The sequence below is a fragment of the Thamnophis sirtalis genome, unplaced genomic scaffold, assembly GCF_051295495.1.
Source record: "Thamnophis sirtalis isolate CommonGarterSnake01/CBP01778 unplaced genomic scaffold, rThaSir2_p1.2 scaffold_3, whole genome shotgun sequence".
Lineage (NCBI taxonomy): Eukaryota > Metazoa > Chordata > Lepidosauria > Squamata > Natricidae > Thamnophis > Thamnophis sirtalis.
Window position 1 is genome coordinate 7,324,381 of NW_028261383.1, and position 14,238 is coordinate 7,338,618.

Sequence of the window (14,238 nt, forward strand, 5' to 3'; positions counted from 1 at the left end):
CTGGGTGGGCATGGCCAACTTGATGTCACTCACCAGGAGATGTCATGGATTGGGTAAAATGTAGTGAAGCTCATTTAACAATGCTCTTGCTTAGCAACCAAAATTTTGGGGTCAATTGTAGTCATAAGTCAAGGCATGGCAGCCTTGTCGTAGTAAACTCCTTCTCCTTTCTGGCAATTTTCCTCTCTGTTAGCAGCACCAAAATAATCCAGACAATGTAAGGTTTCCTGCTGCAGCAGGGACCTCTGAGTAGTCGTCTAGCCCTAATTGCTGTGCTGTTCTTTCTTTCTTTCTTTCTTTCTTTCTTTCTTTCTTTCTTTCTTTCTTTCTTTCTTTCTTTCTTTCTTTCTCCCCTCCTTCCCTCTGTGGGAAGAAACCACCCCCCCCAATAAACTATTACTCCCAGAAAGGCTCATTCCACATTCCTGCCAGATAGAGATCATGAACCTATAGAAAGTTTAGCTCCATTCACAAGCAGAGAATAATCCAAACCCTTTTAGAAACACAAAGCCCATATTGCACAAACCCCAAAACTTCAAACACATAGAACCATATAAGAATCCTACCTTTTATCCAGTTTGTTGTTCAGTTGACCCAGAAACAAACTGCTGAATGTCACTTTGCAAACTTCCTTTTGAGCAGCTTTTCAATTTAAAGCAGGTTTGAATTTAAAGTTTGCAGCATTGAGACTTGTGGTCTTCAACTCCCAGAATTCCACAGCCAGGCATGCTCAGTTCCAATTTAAAGTGACATTTGTTTTTCTCCTTTGCTGAATCCCAGCTAAAAAGTGAGATTCCTTTTTTATTCTTATTTCTCTTTCTTTCTCCCTTCCCTTCCCTTCCCTTCCCTTCCCTCCCTCCCTCCCTCCCCCCTCCCTCTCTCTCTCTCTCTCTTTTAATTTTTAATACCTCTTTTCTTTTGCCTGAACTGGCAGGGAAAAGGAGCTTTAAAAAAGCTTCTGACTAAGGTCCAGGTGTGTGGCCATTACCGGTCCAGTTCGCCAGATTATCACTATCTCTTCTGCCATACCGTACCAGGAGAAACCCACCTCTGACTAGGGGCGACATTACAGCAGTCTCCCAATATTTGAGGGGCTGTTATGAGAAGGTGTCAACCTATTCTCCTAAACATCAGCAGACAAGACAAGAAGTGACAGATGGAAACTTATCAAAGAGAGATCCCAGCTAGAATTCAGAAGAAATCTCCTATCAGTAAGAACAACTTGTCTCCAGAAGTTGTGGCTACTCTACAACAGGAGATTTTAAAGAAGAAATTGGACATCCATTTGTCCACAATGGTATAAGATCTCCTGCTTGAGCAAGGGGCTGGACTAGAAGACCTCTAAAGTCCCTTCCAACTCTGTTATTCTGTATTAAAATTATAGGTGAGAAACTTTAAAAGACAGAATTAATAGGCAACAAACAGCCAAATCAGTTTGATGAGCTCCAAGGTGGCTGGGTTTTTTTTTTTTTTTTTTTTTTTGGAGCCTTCAAATTTAGCAAAGCTAAGCCTTGAATTGGAGATCCCCAACTTTTTCTTTTTACCTGTTTAGGAAATACAATAAATCATGTTGTGGATGTTATTTCTTTCTCTCTCTAACCAGCCCCTGCCCACTTCCAGGTGTGTGGAAAGTTGTTCTCCTGGATTCATGAAGTTGGCTCAGGAAGGGAAGCCCATCTGCTGTTACAATTGTCATCCATGTGCAGAAGGAAGCATCTCCACCCTGGAAGGTAGGTGACGGCAGGAGAAAGTCTTTTTGGAAGGAGAATATAGCAGTAGACTTATATACCGCTTCATAGGCCTTTCAGGCCTCTCTAAGCGGTTTACAGAGAGTCAGCATATTGCCCCCAACAATCTGGGTCCTCATTTTACCCACCTCGGAAGGATGGAAGGCTGAGTCAACCCTGAGCCGGTGAGATTTGAACCGCTGACCTGCTGATCTAGCAGTAGCCTGCAGTGCTGCATTTAACCACTGCGCCACCTTGGCATTTTCCACGAGCATGTGTTTTTGAAAACTCGGCCAGTGGGCCCCATCCCTTTGAACATACGACTTAATAAATGCATAGAATATGCATTTATTTCACTACTGAACTATAAAAAAATTAATCTGGTACACTGATCAAGTAAACTGGGTTACAAATTATGGATAAAGGTACAGGATAATGTTCCTATATCTCAGAAGCTGTCACAAAGAAGAGGCAGTCAAGCTATTCTCCAAAGCACTTGAGGGTAGGAAAAGAAGCAATGGAGAGAAGCAACTTAGAACTGTAGAAAGTTAGCACTCATCCCCAATGTTCCCTCTAATTTTTTTTCAGTGTGAGCGGAAAAGTATAGTGTTTGAGCAGCACGTTTTCATACCTGAGCACCTGGATTTTCTTCATAGATGTCACCCAAGACAACGAAATTAGTGTTATTTGAAACTCAATTCTACCATTAAGTAAAGAAATCTCCCTATACAGGTAGTCCTCAATCTACGACCATAATTGAGCCCAAAGTTTCTATTGCTAAGTGAGACATTTGTTAAGTGAGTTTTGCCCCATTTTACAACCTTTCTTGCTACAGTTAAGTGAATCACTGCGGTTAAATCAGTAACCTGGTTGTTAAGTCAGTCTGACTTTCCTACTGACTTTCCTTGGCAGATGGTTGCAAAAGGTGACCCCAGGACACTGCAACCATCATAAATATGAGGCAGTTGCCAAAGATCCAAATTTTGATCATATGACCATGGGGATGCTGCAATGATCATGTGTGAAGAACAGCTGTAATTCACTTTTTTCAGTGCTGATGTAGCTTTAGTCATTAAGTGAACTGTTTTAAGTTGAGGACTATACTTTCCCCCTTACTATCCAATAGTCTGCAGTGATATTAGCAAGTTATGAATAAATTACCAACTGATGTAGATTAGCAATTGGAGCACTTAAAGAAGCAAACAAAGAGGGGAGAGGAAGGGAGGGAGGAAGGAAAGAAGGGAGAGGGAGAGAGAGACAGAGGGAGAGACAAAAAAGGAAAGAGGAGAAAGAGAAAAAGAAAGGGGAGAGGAGGGTGGGAGGATAAGAAAAAGAGGCAGAAAAAAGAAAGAGAAAGAGGGAAGGAAGGAAAGAAAAAAGGAAGAAAAAAAGAAGAAAGAAAAGAGGAGAGAAGAGAAGGAATAGAGGCCAAAAAAACAAACAAGGAAAAGTAGGGGAAAAACTTTCACTGGAAAACACTATTTTTCCATCAGTGCAAAACTTTCCTAAACAAGGTTAATTTTCTGGATTTTGACTTTCCGGTCCAGGTGGACCAAGAAGCCTTTATTTTCTTTTTCTAAAATCAAATAAAATCTGCAGAGCACCAGCTCGACTCCCCCTTCCTGCGAAAAAAAACCTCGAGCACAGAGGCTGGATTCAGACAACATGTGCATATGCAGCGTGGGTTTCCACTTGTTTGAGAGTTGGTTGCTGCAGTTGCTGCTGCCATTGCTGCTGCCGCCGCTTCTCTCCTCAGTAACTTTGATCCAGGAGGGAACAGCCTCCCTGTCAATCAGCTAGAAAACGGCTTCCTTCCCTCGGCTTCCTTCGTGCTGAGTTATCCTTTAGAAACTTACTGTTAATGCCTACTTCCCTATCTCCCACAGGCTATCGGGGCTTTTTTTCCTGCTCCCGCCCCTCCGCCGCCTTCCTACTGGCTCCCGTAGCCTCAAAGGCTCCTCAAAGCCGCAGCGCCGGGCAGCAAATCCGGCGGTGCTGTTAGAGGAGAAGGAGGCAGCAGCAGTTAGTCTGGACTGCAAAGGACCTCCTCCCCAGCTTCTGGAGCCTGTGGAAATCACTGCGCGGGAGTTGAAAAGTCCTGCGCGGTGTTTTCTTGCACCTTAGAGGGAACAGTGCTCACCCCTCTCCTAGAAGAATGAAATATCCTAGGAAATATTAAAAAGGCAGAATATTATATTTCCCTGGATGAGAAAAGGGGAAAAAACATGTTTTTAAAGACAAAGCTGCAGCTCCCTATCCCCCTTTTCAATAGGCCATTGAGGCCTGGGCGAGCGTATCCTATACAACAAAGGAAGGATTAGCCTTCTACTCATTTAACCACATGGCACCTGGGAGGATTGCATCAGCCAGCAGAACAAATAGCCTTGGGTCTCAGCATAGCCTACAGAGTTGCCCCTGCACTGCCCCCTGGGAGTCTTACCACCAATCAGAATGCATTTCTTACACAGGAATGGGAAGCTCTGGGATGGGAAACCATCTTTCCAAGCAGCCTCCATGTTTCCAATGTCTTTTCCCCCACTTGGAGCTGAACCCAGAAGGACATTTCTTCCAACAGAACTAAGGAAAAATTTCCTGACAGTTAGAACAATTAATCAGTGGAACAACTTGCCTCCAGAAGTTGTGAATGCTCCAACACTGGAAGTTTTAAAGAAGATGTTGGATAAGATGTGGTTTAACGTTTCCTGCTTAAGCAAGGGGTTGGACTAGAAGACCTCCAAGGTCCCTTCCAACTCTGTTATTGTATTTCTATTCACACTAATGACAATTTTATCCAAACAATGCATTTTATTAAAGGACATGTTAAAGGGAGATCCTATTCTTGCTCTTTTTCAGATGCCGACAAATGTATCAAATGTCCAGAAGATCAACATCCAAATACCCATCGAATTCACTGCATTCCCAAGATTAAAAGCTATCTTTCTTATAAGGAAAATCTGGGGATTATCCTGATTGCCATTGCCTTGTTCCTCTCTTTAATTACAGGCCTTGGTTTGGGGATCTTCATTAAATTCAGAGAAACACCAATTGTCAAAGCCAACAACCGTGACCTCTCCTACATTCTCCTGATCTCCCTCCTGCTTTCCATCTTGACTTGCTTCCTATTCATTGGCCAGCCAAGGAAGGCAACCTGCCTCCTCCAACAAACAGTCTTCAGCATTATATTCTCACTTGCCATTTCTTCAATCTTGACCAAAACAATCACAGTGGTGTTAGCCTTCTTGGCCACAAAACCAGGGAATAAGGTGCAGAGATGGTTGGGGAAGAGCTTGGCCAATTCCATTGTCCTTTCTTGTTCTGGCCTCCAAGTTATCATCTGCAGCATCTGGTTGGGAACCTTCCCTCCATTTCCTGATTCAGACATGTACTCTCAACCTAGAGAGATCATCCTACAATGCAATCAAGGCTCTGTCACCATGTTTTATGTGGCCCTCGGGTACATGGGCTTCTTGTCTGCTATTTGCTTCACAGTGGCTTTCCTGGCCAGGAATCTCCCTGGGGCCTTCAATGAAGCCAAGTTGATCTCTTTCAGCATGCTGGTCTTCTGCAGTGTCTGGGTGTCCTTTGTGCCAGCCTATCTAAGCACTAAGGGGAAGTACATGGTGGCTGTTCAGGTCTTCTCCATCTTGGCCTCCAGTGCTGGCTTGCTGGTCTGCATCTTCAGCCCGAAATGCTACATTATCATTTTTAGGCCAGATCTGAATACCAAAGAACATTTGATGTCAAAATAAAATTTAAAAAATGACTTTTACAAATCTTTTTCCCCCCAAAAATGTCATTTAGTAGGCTTGATTAACAGGTTTTAATCATTTAATGTTTGTTTATTCATTTATTAAACCTAAATTCTTCCCATCTTGGCTTGAGATGACTCTAGAATCAAGAATCAAGAAAAAAGAAGAAAGCTTAAAACAATAAATAGTACCACTAACATTGGTTTAAAATTGATAAGTAAGGGAAGGCATGGAGCAAGATGCACATGGAGAGGATATATTCCTCCTATTCCTATTCCTGTTCCTCTATAGTCCTAAAGAAACCAATAATAATACATTTTAGTCACAACCATGTGGATAAAGTCAGTTTCCAGACGAAAGGGAGTTTTTGGTAGGCAATTGGAGACATTGCAGTTCCTAGTTACTTGTGGTAAGCTTCATCATAACATCTTAGGTATGTTTCTTAGGTATAAAAAATATTTGCATCTTCAGAATCTGGGGTTACTATGGGGATGTGGCTCAGAGGTTAGACTGTACTACTGCAGGCTGCTTCTGCTGATCCCCAGCTGCCATCAATTTGTCACTTGTTGAATGTTACCTAGAATCCATGTTTTCCATTGTTGAAGTCTCACATGTAAACAATGCCTTCTATTGTTTGATCGTTTGCTTTCTGATGTACCACAAATTACAAATTTAGGTCACATTTGTTTCTATACCCTATAAATAAACTTGACGCACCCCACACACCCCTTACTAAATGCTTTTGTTTTGTTTTGCCTGAGTTATGATGATTTGAATTTTGTGGTGGGGAAAGAAGCCACATAGCAAGGGTAAAAGTATTTCTTCAGGGATCAAGTTCTAATCGGCTCATTATTAGATTATCGGAGCCCAAATGAAATGGGGGAGGGGAGAGGGGACATATTATCAGAATGGATGGTTACTTAATACCTGATCACTTGCTTTTGTGTACTGAAGTTTGGATAGACACCTAACTGTCCACCATGCAAGAACTGGGAAGATTCTGTGAAAGAAACCATAAGCCACTGTGACATCCAGTCAAGATGGAGAAGCTGCATCTGTTATTTTCCTGCTCTTAGTCAACTCTCATCCAAAAATTGATATTGTTAAGTAAGCTCCCTGTTGGGAGAGCGAGGACGTTCAGCGAAGCTTTGTGAGAGCGTTGGAGAACACACAAACCAGCATACAGAAACACTGCAGTTTAAATAGGCTTTTACTTTCGTGGAAATAGAGGTATCAGAGTCCATCAAACAGTCCAAGTCATACACGAATAAGACAATCAGTCATCAATGTCTTTCAATTAAGGGATAATCCAAATAACATAATCCAGTATCATATAATCAGTTCAGTATTCAAAGTTTGCTAGCAATTGCAAAACTTACAATAGCTCACGGCACTTAGATCAGATCAGCCCAGCATCTAACGAAATAGAGAGAGAGAGCTAACAGTCATTCTGGCTCCCTCTTATGGCTGATTGAGGAAAACAGCAACCAATCACATTTTACAGTATGCTTTAAAGAAACAGGTACAACATTGTTACATGATTTATATATTGCCAACCCAACCGTTAGATTATATTCCTGACAGATATTTCTAGAAAATATGAAATAAAATTTCACTTCAGATATGATCAATTTTAAAATCAGATCAAATTTGCAATTCATATATGGAAATCTAACAAAAAACAAAACCATAAACAGACTTAACAGATTTCAAGGGTACTGATTTCTTAATTTGCATTAGAAGACAGGCAGCACTAGATTTAAGGTCTGTTGGAAGAAATGTCCTCCTGTGTTCAGTTCCAAGTGGGGAAAAAGACACTGGAAACATGGAGGCTGCTCTGAAAGATGGTTTAATGCTGGATAGGATCACATGGCTTGAGCTCCTGAACAGAAAAGGGAGATCTCATGCTTCCAGACGTTGGGTGAAGAAGAAAAAAGAGGCAAAGATTCTGAAAGTCCCTGGTTTTATGCCTGCTCTGGCCTTTGATCTTATATTCTGATTGGTTGTCAGACTCCCATGGGGCCATTCAGGGGCAATTCTGTAGGCTGTGTTTTGAATCCAAGTTTGGTTGAGCATTGCTTTTTCCAAGATGTCCTGTGGTGAGATGGGTAAAAGGCTAATACTATCATGTCTTAATCCCATCAACCTGGAGCTGAATGGGAGAGATCTTTGTTATGTAGAATAGACTGGGTCAGGCATTTTAATGGCCCATTGACAAAAGTGGGGGCTATTAAGAGTGTTTCCTGCCTAAAAACATGTTTCTCCAGTTCTTATCCAGGGAAATATAATATTCTGTCTTTTCTATATTTCCCAGGATATTTCATTTTTCTAGGAGGGGTGGGTTTTAACTTCCTACAATTCCACCAACCTAGAATGTCACCAAACTCTATAACTCTGGCTGATATTGTCTCCAGTGCTCTCTAGAGACAACATCCCACATTGATGGACAACAGAAGACATTATCTGGATGTTGAACTATCTTCCCCCAGCATCACTTTCTGGATGTGTCCTGACAGGAACAACCACAACCACTACAGAATTTGTGACTTTTCACTAAGATGCTAAGATCCTTTATCCTTTACAGCGAAGGGAGCCCAAGTTCAGGATCCCAAGAGGAGAAATTTATTCTCACTGTAATTTTCACAATTCTGGCCTTTGAGACCTGTTCTGCTACTTCTTGCCTTTGATGCAAACATCAGATTGAAGAAACATGAAAGAGATCTTGCATCAGAAAAGGTCATATTCTGTGTGGCATAAATTAAGGGACAGGCACGGCTGTGCTTTTCAACATCTCTTTCTCTCTTTTCTAGGTGAAGCTCATTTTGTCTCTGTCTGAATCAGAAAAGCCACTGGCATTTCCATCTCATGAGAACACTTTGAATTCTAATGCTTCTTTTTCTTTTTCAGAAACTGGAAGGATACTTATCCAGCCCCATGAATTATGGACCTCCTGTTCCTGATTCTGTTGCTGCTGATGCCCCAGCTAAACTCTGGGAAGCTTGGAAGGAAGTGCCCCCTGAGTTTGGAGTACGAAGATGAAAAAAGACCACAGAGCTTTTACAGACCAGGAGAGCATCTCATTAGCATAATCACCACTTCAACAAGCATAGTGCACACTGCAACATTGCCTTTCAACAGGGCTCCTTCTATTCAGTCAAGCTCGTAAGTCATTCAGTGTGATGGAGTTGCATTCCCCCCTTTTGCACTTCTAACATTCTCCTTCTTTTCTTCTTATTTCATATTCCTATGTTGCAGACCTTGTCTAATTTCCTGAATCATTTTTTGATTTCTGGCTTTTCTCTTTTTGTCATATTTTGTGGAAGAGACTCAAATCTAAAGATGACGGAGGGAGTAACTCTGAAATAAATCCAGATTACATAACATTTCCAGTTCAATCCTGAGTTATCACTTGAATATTGACTTTAGGGTAAAGTAATGGGGTGTAGTTGCTTCTCCCAGCATATTTCCATATTTTTGTGATGACTTATTCACACACACACACACACACACACACACACACACACACACCTTTTCTGGGTCACTTATGAAATAAACTCTTGCTATCACGGTAGTTCTTTAATGATTGAATAACATTGAATCCTAGTTACTGGGCATGAAAATTACGGTAGTACTGCTCCAAATATTGGTGTATTTGTCATTGTTAAGGTTAATCTTCCCAACATTGATTAAAATGAAATAGTAATGGGTGACTGTCATATGCATTTGATTTTGGATCAGTATTGGCTTAAGACTCAGAAGGCTTATGGAAACAAAGGGGATTAAATTGAAAAAAGTATTATTACTGTTAATGATGGTAACATGGAAACTTTTTTACACTAGTAAGACTACTGATAGAGAAACATTTCTACGGTACATGTTTAATATTCAAGTGGCCAACAAGAGGCCTCAGCTTCTGGGAAATCTCACACTTGGCTTTAACATTCATGACAACTGTTTGAACGTGCTTGGCACTTCAGAAGCCTTGCTGGACATACTCTCTACTGGAGAAGCCAATGTTCCCAACTACAGTTGTGGAAGAAAGGACAACCTTTTGGCTCTCACTGATGCAACTGCTGATGATATCTCCATCCAGATGTCAATATTAGGAGACACCTACAAAATCCCTCAGGTTTGTATGTGTGTTTTTTCCATAGGCAAATTGAGTGGGATTCTGTGTATATAAGTGATAGATCCAATATACCTTCTCTTTGAAAATTAAGAAGTGCTTTTCACCATAGCCATTTTATGTGTCATGGTTAGAGTTTGGGATCCACAGTATTTAGGAGGCAAGGATCAAAGCAGTGATATCCTCTCATGACATCATTTCTATTGCTTTCATGTTTGGGAAGGTTAGGAGAGGCTCTGGGTCCAATCAAAGGGTTCTTTGTATAAGCCGAATGTGCAACTGATAAGCTCATGTTTTGTACATAATCTTAACAAAAATAATGATTTTTTTTTATTAACAAACATGTAAAATACACAGACACAAAACTTAGACATACACCACATTTACACAATACAATACGAACAGGAGCTTCCTGTTCTTTCTAATAGTGATTATCAATCGATACTGCTCACCTTATATTATTTCCCCTTCTATTGTGTTTCATTTGGATTTCACCATTCTTAATAGTTACTCATAACTATTATTTTTTGAGTTTTGTTATATTCCTTCGTTAAGTCTTGGTTCTTTCCTCCATCCACCTATACCATTTATCCCATATCTGGTAGAATTCTGATTCTTCTTTTCCCTGGATTTCTTTAGTTAGTTTGTCCATTTCAGCACAATCCATAACCTTACTTATTATTTCATCTTCGCTTGGAATTAATTTGTTTTTCCATTTCTGGGTAAAGGCAATCGTTGCCGCCGTAATTATATGTAGTATTAAATACTGGATTTCTTTTTGTATTTCGTAGACATTATTCCTAATAAAAAAACTTCCCATGCTATTTTAACCCCTATTATTGCCTCCAGCCAATTTTTGATCCTTTTCCAAAAAAAAATTAGCCTCCTCACAGGTCCACCATAAATGGTAATATGTTCCATGTATTGATTCTCATTTCCAACATTTTGGGGAGGTATTTGTTGAGATTTTAGCCAACGTTGTTGGTACCAGGGTTAGGCTTAGGCTTAATGATATTTTGATGGTAAACAAATCCCAGCTTCATGAAAAGAATCCAAATATATTGCATTACCTAAAGCTGATAAAACATTCATGCCTTATGAATTCGTAGGGACTACAACATTAATTAACTGCTTTATCTTTTTAAAAAAATTATAAGCATACAAACAACAATAAGAGCTGCGATGGTGCAGCGATTAGAGTGCAGTACTGCAAGTTACTTCTGCTGACTGCTAGCTGCCAGTAGTTTGGCAGATTGAATCTCACCAGGCTCAAGGTTGACTCAGCCTTCCATCCTTCCGAGGTGGTTAAAAGGCTAGATTGTTGGGGGCAATAGGTTGACTCTGTAAACTGCTTAGAGAGGGCTGTAAAGCACTGTAAAGCAGTATATAAGTCTAACTGCTATTGCTATTGCTGTATCTTAGTTTTTACCTCAAAAATGTTCATGATGAAAATCATTGTAAAATGATTGAAGAGCAATAGATCTGCTGGAGAGGACATTTTACCTGCTGAAATATTTAGAAAATATTCCCGTTGATGGAGCCTTCTATTGGCAGGTTCACTATACACATAAATAATTCCTACCATATCAAGTTAGGCTGAAGATAGTAATAGTAGTTTCTATATATTAAAATAGCAATAAAAAGGAGCCTCGCAATTACAGGCCTATTTACCTTCTATATATTATAGCTAAAATATATGCAGTGTTCTTCTTGGGTTAGTATCCTTGAGAATAAGCAAGCTTTAGGCAGAGTGGATCTTCTATGGGCAATAACTTTGTCTTCAACCATCTATTTACAAAGTATGTCAGTCATTGGACATAACAGTTCTCTGACTTTGTAAATCTCAGTGCTGCATGTGGAGAGGAAAGTGGGAAATATTATGGAGAAAATGGAGTGGAAAAAATTGTTGTATCTTCACATGGCTTAATGACTAATCAACAATTAACGATTAGGATATGCTTATGAGAACCAAACTTCTAATTCAAAGCTAATAGTTTGGAATTGATCTGACTCTGAATATAATAAAGTATTCTTTCTTGCTTTTTCAGATGAATTTTCAACTATTCTCACTACATGATAAAAATCATTTGCCATTTTACCACTCCCTGTTTCCTAAAAAAGGCTACTTCTACCGCGAAATTGTCCAAATACTTCTGCACTTTGGATGGACCTTAATTGGTCTCTTTGCACCAGACACAGAAAATGGAGAGGATTTCATTAGGACTTTGACTCCTTTGCTTGCCAAGAGTGGCATTTGTGTTGTTATATCACAACAAATCTCAACAACTAAATCTACAGCTCCCCTCAGGGAAGCCCTCTCTAAGTGGAGACAAGTCAATGTCTATTTTCACTACATAGAATATCAAGCTATTTGGGACAGACTTCTTACTTTCCAATTAATATTTGATAGTTTGTCAGGACCCATTGAAAGGAAAGTCTGGATCACAACAGTCATTGGACTATTTCCATTGAACATGAGTGTTCTCAAATATGTGAATACTATATGGACCCTTGGTTTGGTGATGAAAAAAAAGCCAAGGACAGATGCCATTTCATTAGTTATCTTTGTGGAACCTACACTTGGAGAGCAAATGTTTCATTGTTCCTTTTCAAAGCACATATTTTCTGTCAAAGGCCGGAGAAGATGCACTCAGAAGGCACCACTGGAGACCCAAAATAAAAGAAATTTGCGTGGGGCCAGGAATTTCTACCACTATTATAGTGTCGTTAAGACTCTGGCTTATGCTTTGAGGGCTGCATATTCCTCCAGATCCAGAAGGAGAAGCAAAAAGGGTGACAAGAGTTCGGAGGCTTCAAAGCTGCAGCCATGGCAGGTATGTGGTTTCAACAAGGATCCACCCAACTTAGTTCCTCTTGGGAAGAAATTCAATGGAGAAGGGAGGTTCTTATGCTACAAGAGGCCAACAGGTTTGGCCAATCAGGTGATAATATTCCAAAGAGCAGGAACTATGTGTAAGGGCTTGCCTCTCCTCTCCCTTCAAGAAAGCAGAACTCTTGAAACAGGCATTATTTCAAAAGGAAACTTTTATTGAGGAAAAGTTATAGCAAGGAAAGAAAGGCAGGATCTGAAGTTCCCACTCAAAACCCATTAGATTCAACATTTCAGAAAACCCCCTCCCCTTTGTCCAGTCCAGTGGTGGGATTCAAATAATTTAACAACTGGTTCTCTGTCCTAATGACCAGGTGGGTAGGTGGGGCTTAGTGGTCATGTGACTTTGTGGGCGTGGCCAACTCAACATTACTCAGGTCGATGGGCACTTTGCCTTAGCTGTTACAATGTAATAAGGGTTAACCAGAGAGGCAGTTTCTGTAAGCAGTGCAATAAAGATTAAGCTAGAAATAACATCAGAATGTTTCCTTCCTGCCTTCCTTACAGGATTAGCCTTGTAAAGCAGAAAAAAACCAAAAGAAGATTTTTTCCAACAACCAGTTCTCTGAACCTCTTAGAAAGTTAAGAACCGGTTCTCCCAAATAGGTGCAAACTGGCTGAATCCCACCACTGGTCCAGTCTGAGCCAAGGCAATCCACAGGTGCAAAGTTGTTTTGAGAACTCAAGTTCTTTGGAACTGAGACAAAACATATGGCTCCAGGCAATTCCCTCCCTCTCCCTTTCCCAAGCAGGTATATCAAAGTGACAGAAAAGCCAGAAACAGGAAAGGGGTTGTAAAAGAATATCCAGGGTTCCTTCTCCACTGGAATGGCAGTATCTCAATAGGGATATATGGCAGAGGTGGTATTCTGCCAGTTCTAGCAGGTTTCGGAGAACTGGTAGCAGAAAATAGGCTGGCCCCACTCCCACTGCCTCCCAGCCTCCCAACTGATCTTCTTTTGTTGCCCTGAACAGGAGAACAGACCTGGAAAGCAGGTTAGTAGGGTGGGGAGGGAATGGGGATTTTGTAGTAACCTTCCCCTGCCACACCTACAAAGTCACATCCAGCAATCCACATCACACCCACTAAGCCATGTCCACAGAAGCCGTAGTAAAAACTTTTTTTAAATCCCATCACTGATCTATGGGACCTGACACTATGACATATATAGTTTAATATGAAACAAGGGTAAATTTTAAAAAAAATTGTGCATTTTTAAATAAAATCTTGTATGTGTGGTTTTATAATTAGGATTGTAGAATTATACCTTCATAAATTTGAGAAAGCACCTTAGACTACATAGCCTGATCCCTCCTCTCTGCAGGAACCCCAGTTAAAACTTCTCTGACTGATGGATGCTCAGCCTTTGCATTAAGATTTTGCATGTTTCAACCCTGGAAGTTTTTAAGAAGAACTTGGACAACCATCTATCTGAAATGGTGTAGGGTTTCCTGCCTAAACAGAAGGTTGGACTAGATGACCTCCAAGGTCCTTTCCAACTCTGTTATTCTAATTCTAAAGGCAATCAATGAAGGGGAAACTTAGAGTCCCTGGTTCATTGACTCATCTCTGAAACTGGTTCTTTTTTGGGTTGTTTTTCCTCTTATTCAGCTACAGTCTCCTAACTGAGTTTATCTTGTGACGTCCCACACTCTGGAACAGAGCTTAAGCTTTTGGATGTGCCTCGTAATATACTATTATGTCTAGGATGACTCTTGTGTTATTTTAAATATTTCTGTGAGGTA

General features: G+C 40.5%; 2 protein-coding genes across 2 annotated transcripts in view; both read left to right on the top strand.

The window, feature by feature from the left end:
- Window positions 1-1,648: 1,648 nt before the first annotated feature.
- LOC148047086 (vomeronasal type-2 receptor 26-like) lies at window positions 1,649-5,592 on the top strand. Its single transcript, XM_087707761.1, has 2 exons — window positions 1,649-1,730; window positions 4,581-5,592. The coding sequence occupies exons 1-2, from the start codon at window positions 1,649-1,651 to the stop codon at window positions 5,474-5,476; spliced, it is 978 nt and encodes a 325-aa protein (XP_087563887.1). The 3' UTR covers window positions 5,477-5,592.
- A 123-nt stretch (window positions 5,593-5,715) lies between these two features.
- LOC148047087 (vomeronasal type-2 receptor 26-like) overlaps window positions 5,716-14,238 on the top strand; it is a 32,472-nt gene continuing 23,949 nt past the window's right edge. Inside the window, exons 1-2 of the mRNA XM_087707738.1 lie at window positions 5,716-5,817; window positions 8,384-8,503. Coding sequence (XP_087563864.1) covers window positions 5,716-5,817; window positions 8,384-8,503 — 222 coding nt within the window. The remainder of the gene's footprint in view (window positions 5,818-8,383; window positions 8,504-14,238) is intronic.

Bases quoted from the DNA above. Each gene is read 5' to 3' on its own strand.
- LOC148047086 (XM_087707761.1), top strand. From the start codon at position 1,649: ATGAAGTTGGCTCAGGAAGGGAAGCCCATCTGCTGTTACAATTGTCAT. The intron at 1,731-4,580 runs GTAGGTGACGGC...GCTCTTTTTCAG, and splicing joins AAGCATCTCCACCCTGGAAG to ATGCCGACAAATGTATCAAA.